The 13,762-nt window shown below is 45.9% G+C and overlaps 1 protein-coding gene across 7 annotated transcripts in view; it reads left to right on the top strand.

The window, feature by feature from the left end:
- The window catches only part of ct (homeobox protein, cut), a 137,579-nt gene that overhangs the window by 110,560 nt on the left and 13,257 nt on the right, over nt 1–13,762 (top strand). For all 7 annotated transcript variants that reach the window (XM_067351917.1, XM_067351920.1, XM_067351918.1 and 4 more), the window contains 2 exons: nt 7,444–7,762; nt 9,780–11,021. In XM_067351917.1, the coding sequence (XP_067208018.1) occupies nt 7,444–7,762; nt 9,780–11,021 (1,561 nt within the window). The remainder of the gene's footprint in view (nt 1–7,443; nt 7,763–9,779; nt 11,022–13,762) is intronic.

The raw sequence follows: 13,762 nt of genomic DNA, 5'->3' as shown, positions 1-13,762 counted from the left end.
TTCTCTCCGGCGAATGCCCCGACTAATATATGGCTTCTACCGAGCCACCGCGAGTCGAGTGTGGGTGGGCGTACGTATTCATAAACGCGTAGTCCTCGTAATGCAAATCAGAGAAAGAGTCGGGGAGAGAAAGAGTAACAGGGCGAAGGAGAGACGATGGGGCGGGAGGAAGAGGGCACAGGGGAGAAAGAGGGAGAGAGAAATGACGAACGCGGTTAATATTAATTCTTCGTGGCCGCCGTCCGGTCGATTGCGGATCGCAGCAGCGCAGGTGCCGAAGATGGCTAAATCCTTTGTAAACATTGAGGAATTATTAGGTCAGCTGTGGAAATAATTTATGCCCGTAACGATTTAATCGCTTCACCCGCGGCGCGAGAATATGCGAGCGTGTTAGATCTATATATTTAATTCTCATTAGTCTTTCATGCTATATTGGCACACATTATGTCACATTAATGAATATCGATATCATCCATAAAAGGTGCACAATTTATTTTATTAATTTCCATTTATTTCCACGCGAACATTTATACGCGATTAACGAAGCTTTATAAATAATGAATGGATTGTAACAATTATCGATACTTTTTCAATAGCATTGGAAATAAATGCAAATGAATTGTTGAATCACCGATTCTCAACGAGTTTTGATAACGCAGCCGTAAAACAAAGAAGAAAACACGGCGCAGTCGCGCCTTACGGAGGACTATTTACATACACACACTCCTGATAATACAAGTTTTTTAAACAATGCCCACAGCTCGGCTTGCGGCTGAGCCAAGCGCGAGGAGATGTCGTTCCATTATAAAGGCAATATCGCATGGTCGAGTCTACCTGGTATTACTAGCCTTCATAATCTGATGTATATTACGCATAACCGCGTGTATCAGGGGGGCGCGAGAGTGAGAGACGGGGGAAGGTGTGGGAGTGGTGAGGGTGGCAGCCGGAGGATCGCACACCGCCGTATGTATAGGACCGGTTTCGGCAAAGAGTGCCCTCGCCGGTGCTCGCTCGTAATAAGCATAAATCCTCGGAGGCTTATCTAGCGGCGCCCAGAAGAACGCTAAAATAAAATATCATACATTTTGCCTTCTACCCTTCGTACCGAGGTACGTTACGACCGGCGACACCCCTCTTATCCGCCTCCCTTCGCTGTCCCAGCAGCCGCTTTCTCATCCCTCCGCGACTCTCCGTGCCGCCGCGCGCGTATGCTTCTCCAAGGTAAACATCACCTTCGCGGCTGCTTACCGCGGCTACTTTGGCTCCTTCGAGAATTCTCCCGCGTGATATCGCGAGCGTTGTTTCAGTTCCGCAGAAATTACGCTCTTGGTAATTTTTGCGCAAAAAGCATTTATAAATTGCATCCGTGAGATTGCAGAAATCTCAATATATACGCGGTATTGTATTGCTTAGTCATCCGCTGTGCCGTTAAATAATATAAGATAAACTTGTTTAAGTCAATCGGATGATTTCACCGCTCGATATCTCACGCGTCTGCATTGCCATTAAGACGTCTTCGTGCATACGACGGCGAATCTCTCGACGAGAAAATTGCCGTTGACCGTATCCCGCTACCTTTTTCCACCTACGGCAAAAAAGTCAGATATCACGTCGCGATAGAGATGGGGTAGGCGAGCGCTCTTTCTGTCGGATTTTTGCGAGGGTATGCGATGCAATGCGAGATGTTAGCCAAAGGCACGTAGTCGGTGTAATGAGGCGAGATACATTCGGCCTCAACTCTCTCCCGCGCCCTCTTCCTTCTGCCGCTGCTGTCTTTCTCTTTCTCTTTCTCTCGCCTTCTCCTTTCTCTTTCTCCATCTCCCGCGGGGTGGTATCGTACTAGCGTAGGATGGCTGGCGGAGAAGCTCGGCCAGAAACGCGAAGGGGTTCGAGGGAGGACGTTCGAGAGAGGGAAAGGGTTGAGCTCGAAGCCCGATCAGTCATTAGACAAGTGGGTATTCACATATATCGAGTTGTAAAATCGATAGGGGTGTCCGTTAGCCGTGTATCCTGTAAGGAGGGTGTGGTGGGGATGAGATGCGAGCTGATAGAATGAGAGAGACGTGGGCGAAGACAGAGAGAGAACGAATGACCGAGCCAGCTATCTCGGCGTCGAGCTGACGGAGACAGAAAACGGAAAGCCCCTTTCTCTCCATCCATACTTCCCCTTCGACCCCTTTTGTTGCTTCGCCACCCTCCTGCAGCCCCTAGCCACCCATCCGCCTCCTACTCCGTCTCCTCCACCTCCTGCCACCGCACGTATCCAGTCCTTGCATATTAATCCTGCCCATAATTCCCACTTCCCAGTTTGGGCAACCCTTCGCTTCGGTTGCTTCAGCTACCCGCGTCGGCAGAGTGAAAGGGAAGGAGAATGAGCAGGAGAATGAAAATCGGCGAGATAGAAGGAGAAAGAGGGAAGGCAAGCCGCCTCCTATCGATTGGGCTTTCTTTCCGACCTCGGCTTTTAATTGGCATTCTCCTGTGGCGAGAAGAGGAGCGAACCTCCATGGGAGAGAGCTTCTCTACGGCCGAAAGGGGTGCTTCGCCACTAAAGGGGTTGATACCAGCGATCTTTCCTCCCGAGATGCAAAAAATGAAATCTTTCTATCGGCGCGATGCACCGCGATATCGGTCCCCTACGACGAGATCCTGCTGCGAGGTCCGGCGCGATCTACCAAGTTTCCAATTCCCACGGCGGATCGAGCGATATAACAAAGCGCCCGTTCGCGCATGAAAGATTCATCGAATTTTATGGCTCGTTGATCCTTGGTTAAGATGTGATCTCCAGAGGTTTTGTCAATGTTTCGATTACTTTGCCGTCGTATTTCTCAGAACATAAAAAACTTTGAATATTTTTTTTTCTATTGTGAAAAAAATTTGTGATTAACGAACCGTACTTAATTAATCGCAAGAATCATAGTTGGTACATGTTAAAATTTATATTTTTATTTAGCAAAATGGAAACAGACACTTTACTGTCTGTTTGCTTCTACGATATCTTTCGAGAAAGAGATATAATCTTGTTTATTCTTAAAAATAGTCATCGGCAGATCCATTTTAATTTGCACAGTTCGATACGAAGAATAATTCGAATAAGTCTAATTTTTACGACGTTTGTCTCTATGAATGATACATGAGGGTAATGGATATAGATCAAAGGGATATCAAAGTATCTCAACGTAAACGACAATTTATATTTGCGTTCCCGTCGTCCACGTGGAAACGATAATACGGCGGGGAGAGAAAGGGAGAGCCGTGAAACCACGAAAAGCGAGAACGTGAGTTTCGACGGCCATGACGATCTCGTACCGACGCATCATTGGTGGACAGGCTACGAAATTAATACGAAGCAAACGGCCATCTTGTCCCTGTACCCGAATCTACGTACGTATACGAAAAGGGGTTCTAATGTGCCCACAGTATATATGGATATCGGGAGAGCCGCGTTACTCGAGTCACCGCGTCCGGGCATACATTCGCACGCGTATACGCGCCCGCGTATACACACGTAAGGATGAGAAAAGCTGCGGACGTATGCGTGAAGATTGATTATACCGCGGGAGAAAATGTGATCAATAGCTCAACAAACAAAGGCGTCCGACGCCTATATAATGCAAATAGCAAAAATCGCGGAGGATTAAGGGGGTTGCGCGGGCGGGGGGAGGACGTGCGGGATTAGGGAAAGGGAGGTGAGAGGCGACAGGGTGGTGTAACGGTCAAGAAACAATACGGACGCGTGCGGCTACTTCAAGTTTGCTTGACACCACCGCGCACAGCCAGCCCTCGCGCGCACCCTCCGTACCCTTCGACTTCGCACCCTTCGGTTCTTCCCTCCGAGGCAGCTCCGAGCCCGCCGTTCTCGCTTTAATTTGCATACGACCGATCATGTCTTCCGACTCGCCTTCACATCCTCGTCGCCATACCTCGCGACCATCGATCAAGCCCCGATTGTTTTTGCTTCAACTCACCCCCACCTCGCCACTGGGATTGGACGCCTTCGTGCCGGGGGTTGCTCGTTGGTCACTACCCCACACGTACGTCTCCTATGCGCGCACACCGACTTTGTGTGGTCCTTCAGCAGTCGAGAATCTCGCTAACGAGCGGTTCTCCTTCTACCGATGACATTGCTCTCATGTAGAAAACCTGCCAGCATCCGCCATTCCCTAGCGATAATTCTCCGTTCTTATTTTTTTCATGGTCTTTAATCCTTTGATTTTTTGCGCACAATATCAGAAATAGATTGCTGATCGATTATTTAATTATTCTTTTGTTTACAATGTAGAGTTTTCATATAGCTGCAATGATACTAATATATTTTATTTGTGCAATTATAAAATTAATTACTTAATTAAGATTAATTTTTTATGTATGAAAAGACAATAATCTTGGACAGGATTTAATAATCAGATACGGAATATCAAGATTATACCTCGGATTGAAATCCCGGTGTCAAAATTCAATAAGAGGCGAGCGAAGTGTGATCGTAACAATCGAGAGTCCGCGGTTTTTACGAACTACCCGGAAACATTAAATTTAATCGAAGCTCATTGATCTTCACACGGCCATCTCCGAATAGCGTATGGTTATTAATACTATCCATATCCGAGCGAACTAACTCTGAGCTGAGCTTCCGTCACCCACGTTACACGTCAGATTGCATTTCGGATCGTAAAATGTCGTAGCGTAATATTATAAGATACATCACAAGATACGATATTAAATTTTGCCTGCAAATCGACATTATATAAAATCGGTATATCTACATGTTTTCAAATAGATTAAAATATTTATTAAATAATTACTTTGTCATAAAATTTATGCAATTGGATAAGTACAATTTATTTGTGAAAATTTAATTAATACATTCAACAATATGTTAAAAGCGTTGTAAAAATATTTTGTAAATTTATAAAAATATACAGCGAATGCATACACATTTAATGTATCACAATTGTTTGAAAAATTTTAAATTGCGCGCATACATGTGCTTGTTGCGGAAAACATTATGTCAGGAGCATTTCTTTGGCACAAAACATGTTGCAAGAAAGTTTAAAGTAGGTCCAGCACTTTAAAGCCTTACTCGTTCTATAGTCCGCTGATTGAAGAAATATGCATACAGTCACACATTTTACATGTGAACGTTGATTTCCCCTGTTTCATTCGCATCGTTAAACAGTAGTCACGAAAGAAATGGAAAGAGTCGATAGACTCGCCACTCCGCAACACCAAATGCGAGGGGTGAGTGTCCGTCACGTGGGAAAAAAAAAAAAAAAAAAAAAAAAAAAGAACACCGCCGAGTCGCCACATTTATCGTAAGTTCGTCGATCGACGTGGTGTTAATTCCACCTGTCCTTCGTTTCAGGTTTCCCTTATGGCGATAACCTACCCCATCGCCACTAATGGCGGACATTATTGCGAGCGATCGCGGCAACTTCGGAAACTTATCCCTACATAAGCCACCCCCGCCGGCGGCAACCGCCCCTTCTACCTGACGGTATATCGAACGTCAATGCGTACTTATCTACACCCGCGTCGGTTCTTACCTGTGTGCCGCCGTGTGTTTGTATGTGTATGCATGACGTTGCCGCAACACGCATCCGTGTGTTCGTTCGCTACGTATACATACTTATACAAATGGAAATGAAGCTTCTGGACTGTATTGATTATGGGTGAAACGGAGGACAATCGACAGGTAGCCGCCCCCGATAAATAAAGTAACGAGTAAAAACGTGCAAGTTTACCGCGTGCGTCAAGGCTGTTCGATTTTACGCTACCGCGATGAGTCATGGGATTACAAGGCGCCAGCGGAATATAGTTAATTTTATTAAATTGTAAAGACTCAATCGATACTCACACTTTGTGTCCGACACCGTCGCTGAATAAACCGAACGGTATCGAAAAAAGAATTTTCGCTCGTAAATAAAAATTAAATTTAACCCGAATAACGGGGTTCGAATCCGCAAGATGTAAAAACACGCGCGTCGACAGCTGCACTGCTGTCGGAGGTGTGAATTTTGTGAAATTGAAGTCGTTGCTTCTCGATTAACCCCCGGAGCACGGAAAGAGAGACGACGCCTCGACGAGAAAAAACAATTGATACGATCTCGTTCACGTAGAGCTCGTTGCATCGTACGCGCCACGGTGCGAACGCATTCGACTTTAAAATCGTCCCACTCCACCCCTCTTTGATCGGCCCTCTCTCTTTCTCTCTGCGCCTGCAGCCCCTCTGTCCTCTCCCCATCATTCCGTATCCTCGCATACAGGCATCCACGTGAACCCTCGCGAAACACGTGGATAGGTTTTGAGTGCTCACGATTCATTGCGATTGATTGCGGCACACTGGCAACACGACGATTGCCGTGCGCTCTATTCGCCGTGATAATTTTTTGCCACCGCTCCTGCCACTCGATTCTTTCATCCCGGATTCGTCCTCGTTATAGAGACGGAAAAACAAGACGTTGCGGTCGCATACTGTAATTATTGCGCGCAGATCGATGATGCATTAATGAGGGACGGATGTACTTCGTACACGTCGCTGCGGGCGATATTATGAGTGTAAATGTCATCAGTTTTTTATTTCTGTGAACTATACTTAATTTTTTTCGCTATTGTAATTGAAGTACTGTATCTTTTTTTCTTTTATTCTTATCATAATATCTTTGAACTTATCTTTACTTATCATTGAATTATTTTCTTAAATAAGTTAAATTGTATCAATAATCTCTGAAGCGCTAAGTGAATTTTTCGCAAAATCATATATTTTCTGTTGACAGTAAGACAGCTGCAAAATCGTACTTATTAAAGACAAACTTCGAGAACTAGTCCAAGTGTCGAAGCGATGAATTGTTCGGTGATATGTGTCATAAATTATTACCGATACGATAATTGGATGACAATTCAACCAATTGGATCGATCCGATTGAAACTTTATGCGTAATTTAATCCGCGGTAATTACATTTAGACTCGCCAAGATTTAAAGTTATCCTCTCCTAAGCGTTCGCTATTGATTTCCGTATATATTCCCGATAAAATTAATAAAGAGCTTCTGGTAAGCTCCTTACTAGGTTCGGCTCCAGATAAACGATGCTCGAGGCGAATCGTGGAGGGGAGGTAGAAGCCCGTAAATGTGATTCTATATTTGCGTCGATGATAATGTAGTTACGTTCCATCTCTCCATTTAATCGCTTCGAGTCGATTTCCTGATGAGCGATGCGAAAGTACTCAGCGATATTTCAGGAAGTAGCAATTTCCGTGATTTATATCGCGCGATGTCTTCCTTAATGCGGAGAACTTTATCGCCGGTATTATTCAATAAACATAACGAGCGCGAAACATCGTCATAAAGGATATTAAAATTTCTGTAACTGATTTACGTGTTACTTTATTGATTTGCAATTTGTGCGAATGTATGATCGTGAGGGTGCTGTTTTTTTTGTTTCTAGATCAATCAGCTGGTTGAGGAGGTATCTAGACTACAGCAGAGTCTGCAACGCCTTCAGGAGACAAGCGCGCAAGCAACGGCGCGGCTGGAGGAGGAACTTGAAGTACGCAGGCAACACATCAGCAGACTGGAGAGCAAATTAGAGCGGCAAAGGGATTATGACGACTTGAAGCGCGAGATCAGCGTGCTGAGGTCAGTCGATCTCTCGCAGATACCAACCGGTGAACCTGGAAAGAGCTTAGAACATCTTCTTATGGAGCGCTTCAAGGCGCTTCAACAGGCCGAAAATCTGAAACCCTCCAACACACCCGACGCACTCGGTAAGTGGACCAATGATATATTCTATACAAAATCTTTATATACATATATATATATACATATACGAGGTACTTGACTTTAGAGGATTGAGAATATTTGACATGGGGAATGCATAAAATGCGAAATTGCAGAATCGAGTTAGCTGATTTTCAGCGTTGTAATATAATTACATCAAACTCAATTATTTGCGAATATTCTTATTTTGAGAAAGTAGAACATTTATCAATATTATCTTCAGGAATAAATTACAATTAATAAATTAAAAACATGGAAAAAAATTCATCTAATACTTGGAGAAATCTATAATCACGTTAGACTTCTGTTTCGTATCGAAAGAAGCAGAAATTAGGTAAGAAAAAAAAAAGGGAATGAACGAGGTGTCGGTAGGCCGGTTACACCTCGGCGATCTCGCTTCTGATTCTTGCGCTGCCGCTCTGATCTTCGGTCCCCGACTCTCTCTCTTCGAGGCTCCGTCGACGGGCTTTATCATCGAGTAACAATGAAAAGGACACGAGTCACGCAACGCGGACGCAAGAACGCTTTTGTAGAATAAACGAGGGATGACTGAAGGAGCTTATCGAAAAAAAAAGAACAACAAAAATAACCCTGCTTGCCATTGTGTTCGCACTTTTCTCTGACTCTCTCTCTCTCCCTCTCTCTTTTTCTCTATTTCTCTCTTTCTCTACCTCTTTTACTATTTTCCTTTTGATCTCTCTCTTTCTCTCTCTCCCCTCTCTCTCTGTTATTCTTTTTGTCTATCTCTGTTTTATCATTCCTATATATATATATATATACACATATATCTCTCTCTCTTTCTCATATACTTCATTCTCCGAATCTTCGCTGCTTAGATTGCACTTTTTCGAGCCACTCTAATACGTATATTAACGTACATTCGTGGAAGGTACTAACGCAACGAAACACACATTTACTCTCCATCTCCCTCCTCTATAGGCCCGCCCTGTCTCTTACCGAATGTTTCTCCTCTCTTGCCCGCGTAGAGAGTCCTTTAAACCTCTCCTCCCGTCTACTACCCGTCCGTACACTGGGAAACGCAAACTTCGTGCACGCAAATTTGTGGACGATATTCGCAATATTTGCCCGGGCCGAGCCATTGTTTCGGGGACAGAGTTTATTATGAATCGATCCAGGCTGACAGAGAGAGTGCGCGATGAGAGAGAATGAGAAAGAGAGACACTCTATACACGCAGAGAGCCAGAGATACTGCAACGTGTCACCCCTTCTGAATCAAACCGACCGAAACCCACCCTTCTACGTCGTCGTTGCCACTCGCGGTCCTATCTTTCCGATCCCTACGCTACCTCCTTCAACCATAACGGAGTAAGAGCATCGTTTCTACGCGGAGGTTTCAAACATTAAACATCCTTGTACGTCGAGACCACGTGGTAGCACAACAGAACTCTTTTCGCGTTCAGCTCGATTTAAAAAAAAAAAAAAAAAAAAAACTGCAATACTTTCCATACAGTATTTTATTTTTATTGTTTATTTTATCTTTATTTTTGTAGCTTTTTATTTTATTTTCAATCCTGCGATTATCCTGACGATCGTAACAGCTACGTCGCAATACAAAGACGTGTCTTATTCGACGCGACAGATGCGCGATTTTACGAATCCGTACGCGTCATCGCGATCAACGTTCACCGCGAAACGGACGCGTTTTTACGTCCACGATTTCTTTCCGGACGATCGACAACGCCTCCACAGTCCTCCTCTCGTTGGCGTCCACGTCGTTCCTCGTTTGTACACTCAAGCGTGGATTACGATTCGACGAAGCGTCGAAAAAGAGAGTCTCGGTCATCCGTCGTCCCGGAAGACAATCAAGAGAGCCGAAGTCACCGCTCGATTTCGCACGTCGAAAGATACAGCGCGCGGCCGGACCGGCGATCAGAACGGGAACAACAAATTATCCAGATCCCCATCGCGAGCCGAAGTTAGGTTGAGTGTCATGTACGCGTGAGATCGTGCTGACGGGCTCCCTTGTGTTTTTGGTGGTTGCAGGTGGATTATCGTCACCCCTGCAGCGCGCCTCGACCGCCTCGCCCCACGGGGTCGGAGGTGTGCCACCTACGTCCCATGTGTCCTCCCAACAACCACCGCCACCTCCAACAGCAGTCTCCCTCCCCCCACGTTCCACCCCGACGCCCTCTTCGGCCACTTCGACGACTTCGAGCCTCCTCTTCCCGCCACCCCTCCAGAACGTCGAGACTTTTGGCTCGTTCCTCGGTGAAGAAATCGTCGCCAATTGGAGGCGGACATTGGAAAGGTCTATCATAAGCCAGCAGCAGCAACAACAGCAACAGCAGCAGCAGCAGCAGCAGCAGCAACCGCAGCAGCCGCCGTCGCAATCGTCTCAATTAAGCCAATTAACTCAACAGCAGCAACAATTGCAACAAGCCCAACCGCACATGGGTTTACACCCGCCAACAACGCCAAGTAGTTTAAATCATCTTCCGTCACCGGGCACAGATCCGTCATCCACCTCGAACACACCGGCCAAGTCGAACACGCCGATCGGCACGACACCCCTGGGCAATCTAGAGGTGACAGAAAAGGCGCCGACGCCGGTATCGGGACACGAGACGCCGGCACCGCCGACGCCATCCTCCACAACCGCCTTAACATCGCCGCCGAGCTTCCAGCCACCTACGTCAATGGTGGAGACCAGCAATCCTTCGGCTTCCATCAACGGCGGCGGTCTGACGCCTGGCGTGCCGAGCGCACCGCCGCCGAAAAGCCCGGCCGATCAGGAATCATGTCACAACAATAACAATAGCCATCATCTGGCGAACAATAACATCGGCGGCCTGAGCGTTCTCGACCAGCTGAAGAGTCCGTTTCGGTTCGACGATCGAACGTATCCCTTCCGATTCGGCGACGAGTTCGGCGCCGCCGGTATGGCCGGTCGACTTGGCGAATCCCTCATACCGAAGGGCGATCCGATGGAGGCGAGACTGCAGGAGATGCTGCGTCATAATATGGACAAATACGCCTCGCAGAATCTCGACACTCTTCACATAGCCAGACGGGTGCGCGAGCTGCTGTCGATACACAATATCGGTCAGAGACTGTTCGCCAAGTACGTTCTTGGGCTGAGCCAAGGCACGGTTAGCGAGTTGCTTAGCAAACCGAAGCCGTGGGATAAGCTGACCGAGAAGGGCCGTGACAGTTATCGGAAGATGCACGGTTGGGCTTGCGACGAGAACGCCGTATTGCTGCTCAAGTCTCTGATCCCCAAGAAAGGTGAGTACCGATCATCAGTTCCAGCTCTCTCTCTCCGTTTCTCACTTGTGAAATTTTTTTTTGTTTCGTACAACTTCTCGACGCGCCTCTGCGTTACGTCCGACACGACGAAGGCTGGATCGCCTGACGTCTCGATATCCACGAAGACGGACGAGACATCGTAATTACACACGTCGCTACATTGTAGCGCGTACTCGTGGCAATCGTGATTAATTTTACTTCCTTCCACGCCTTATAAGCGCGATAAATCGCGCATTTACGGAAAAGTTCAACATAGACCCCGTCCGAAGATGCGTGAATCGAATATGTTCGGTGAGTGTGTAATTACGTTGGATTATTCGTCTTTGATTTCCCGAGACACCAAACGGCAGCGACGATTCTCTCACAGCGAGTCGTTCGTTCGCCACGAGGTGCTCTCTCGCCTTCGCCGTCGACGACCTGTCGATTGACTTGACTCTCGAAAATTTTCCGCCTCGCACTGCCAATAATCCATCTCGCCGAATCACTAACCACGAGCTGTCAGCTAACTTCTTGGCTGCCTAACGCAGGGCGCACGATGGTATTTCCGTTCCCTCTAACTGCACCGGGAAAGGAACGCTCATATTCAAACATCACATCCCTCTGCTGATACGTACGATTAGGGAGCTAAGTATGCGTTGGTGACATCGTGGGCTTTCACTATTTAAGTTTCGCTTATGAAATTTGAAGGACCAAGACCGGATAAATCTTGCAAATCATCGACAGAAATTAATTGCGGCGAAATAATTCACGAGAGCGTTGCAATAATTATTCACCGATAGTATTAATGAATTACAACAGATTTATATATGTATATATATATCTTGGTAAGTGAAAAAAAAAAAAAAATGCTTCAGTGCATCGACATATTGCGCTTGTTGCGCTAAACGAAATTGTCTTCAATATTTGATGCAAAAATTCATACGCTGTATCCAGGCTTGAGCAGCTATAGTCTTAATTAAATTACGCAGCTCGTTGGCATACCTTGCCCGCTATCGATTGTATGCTGCGTTTGGCAGCCATATTGTTTAGACTAATAGCTCCTGGGAATAGGAAGCCCTGGATGAGTACTGGGTAGGGGTGAGATGTATAAAGGGCTCCGCGGTGTATAGAACGGGGGAGAGACGGGAGAAGAAAGGAAGACAAGATCCAATGGAGAACATAGAAATCCTAAACGCGCCGGTCTATACTTATCGCGGAAGGCAATTTACACTTTTCTTATTACCTTGCTAGATTATACCGAGTAAATACTGTTTTATCTAAGAATCTTTGCAAACGTTCTTGCGACATTCGTAGCGCGATTAGAAAGATTACTATACTTTCTTCCGCGACGATAAAGTTACGAGTGTAATATCGTAATAAATTTTTCCTCGCTCGTTTCCAATTTTTTTTTTTTTTTTTTTTATTCTTCTTTTCAACACGTATTCTCGCAGCGACGATGCGCATTATAAACGAGCAGTACGCGACCGTGCGATCCCTTCCGCTTTTTTGTAAATATTAATATCAATCGCGCAGGATGTTGACTCAATGCCATCATTTTCCCTTCACGTCCGGTGACGAAATAAAATGTGTATAAAATTCAGCCGGAGCACGACATGCGTCCCGCATCAATGGATTGTCGGTTTCCGTCGGATCTCTCCGGTAACAACAATCACGGGGCATTACAGCGGACAGAACGGAGTGCACGCGAGAAAGGGAGGGACAGAACAGCAACAGGAACGAAGGGTTAGGGCGCTCGTGGGGCGGCGGGAGGGAACTGGTGACAAAAACTTAGAGGGTCGTAACGTTTCTCGATGCGTCAGCCGTAAAATTATAGGGACGCGTGTGTGCGTGTCGTGCCGTGGCGTGAGCACGGTAATAAATCAGGACTGCAGGAATCACCGCTAATGCAATCATTGAAATTAGTCAAGTGAGCCGTGGAAAGAGATAAAAAAGAGATCGCAACAAGAAATACCGATTGTCGCTGTTAATCAATCCGTTTTAAATGCAATTTCTTTCTATACATCCGAGTGTTATCTCGATTCTAGATTACGAGGAAAACGTTACGTTTATGTATATATGTACAGCACGTTTGTATATGAGCTAACAGAAGCGTATCATGCTACCGCGCAAAATAATTCACAGCTATTAATAGTATAAATCAAGTCGGTGCAAAAATAGTTGCGATCAGTTGAACATTTATTGTCCGCATTAAAAATATAGCACCATCATCAATACGGAGGGTTCTTTAGCCGCTGGATTAATCATTCACCGCGGCCATTTGTTCGTATGAATCATGACCGTGGGCTCTTTGTGATCGTAACGAGAGACCGGCGAGGTTCAATAGCATAAATATACTTGGAGTAATGTCCGAAACTTCTATAATCAGGCGTGATTTATGGGCAAAAATCGGTGGCTTTATAAAGCCTGAAAGGCGCCGCCTAGCTTTTGGTGGAGGTGTCGGTTAAGATAAGTTTGCGTCGGGTTAAATACCTGATCTAACGACTCATCGCGCTATATAGACAGGCTTAGGCGGCGCGGCACCAACCTGTCGCTGAAAGCTTTATTGTGATCTGTGAATCGACTTCGCGGTCACCTTATTTATCATTCGTGCGCCTGAAAACTGTTACCATTACAATGGGCTATTGATCTTGGGACAGAGATGATTTCATCTTAGTTCACGGCAACAATCTTTTGGATGCAACATAAATCGTGTACATAATTATTGCATGCGCCGAGCAAAA

Source organism: Linepithema humile, chromosome 3 (genome assembly GCF_040581485.1).
Source record: "Linepithema humile isolate Giens D197 chromosome 3, Lhum_UNIL_v1.0, whole genome shotgun sequence".
NCBI classification, from domain to species: Eukaryota; Metazoa; Arthropoda; class Insecta; order Hymenoptera; family Formicidae; genus Linepithema; species Linepithema humile.
The sequence above is the reverse complement of the archived record's forward strand: the minus strand, read 5'-3'. Positions and strand labels throughout refer to the sequence as shown.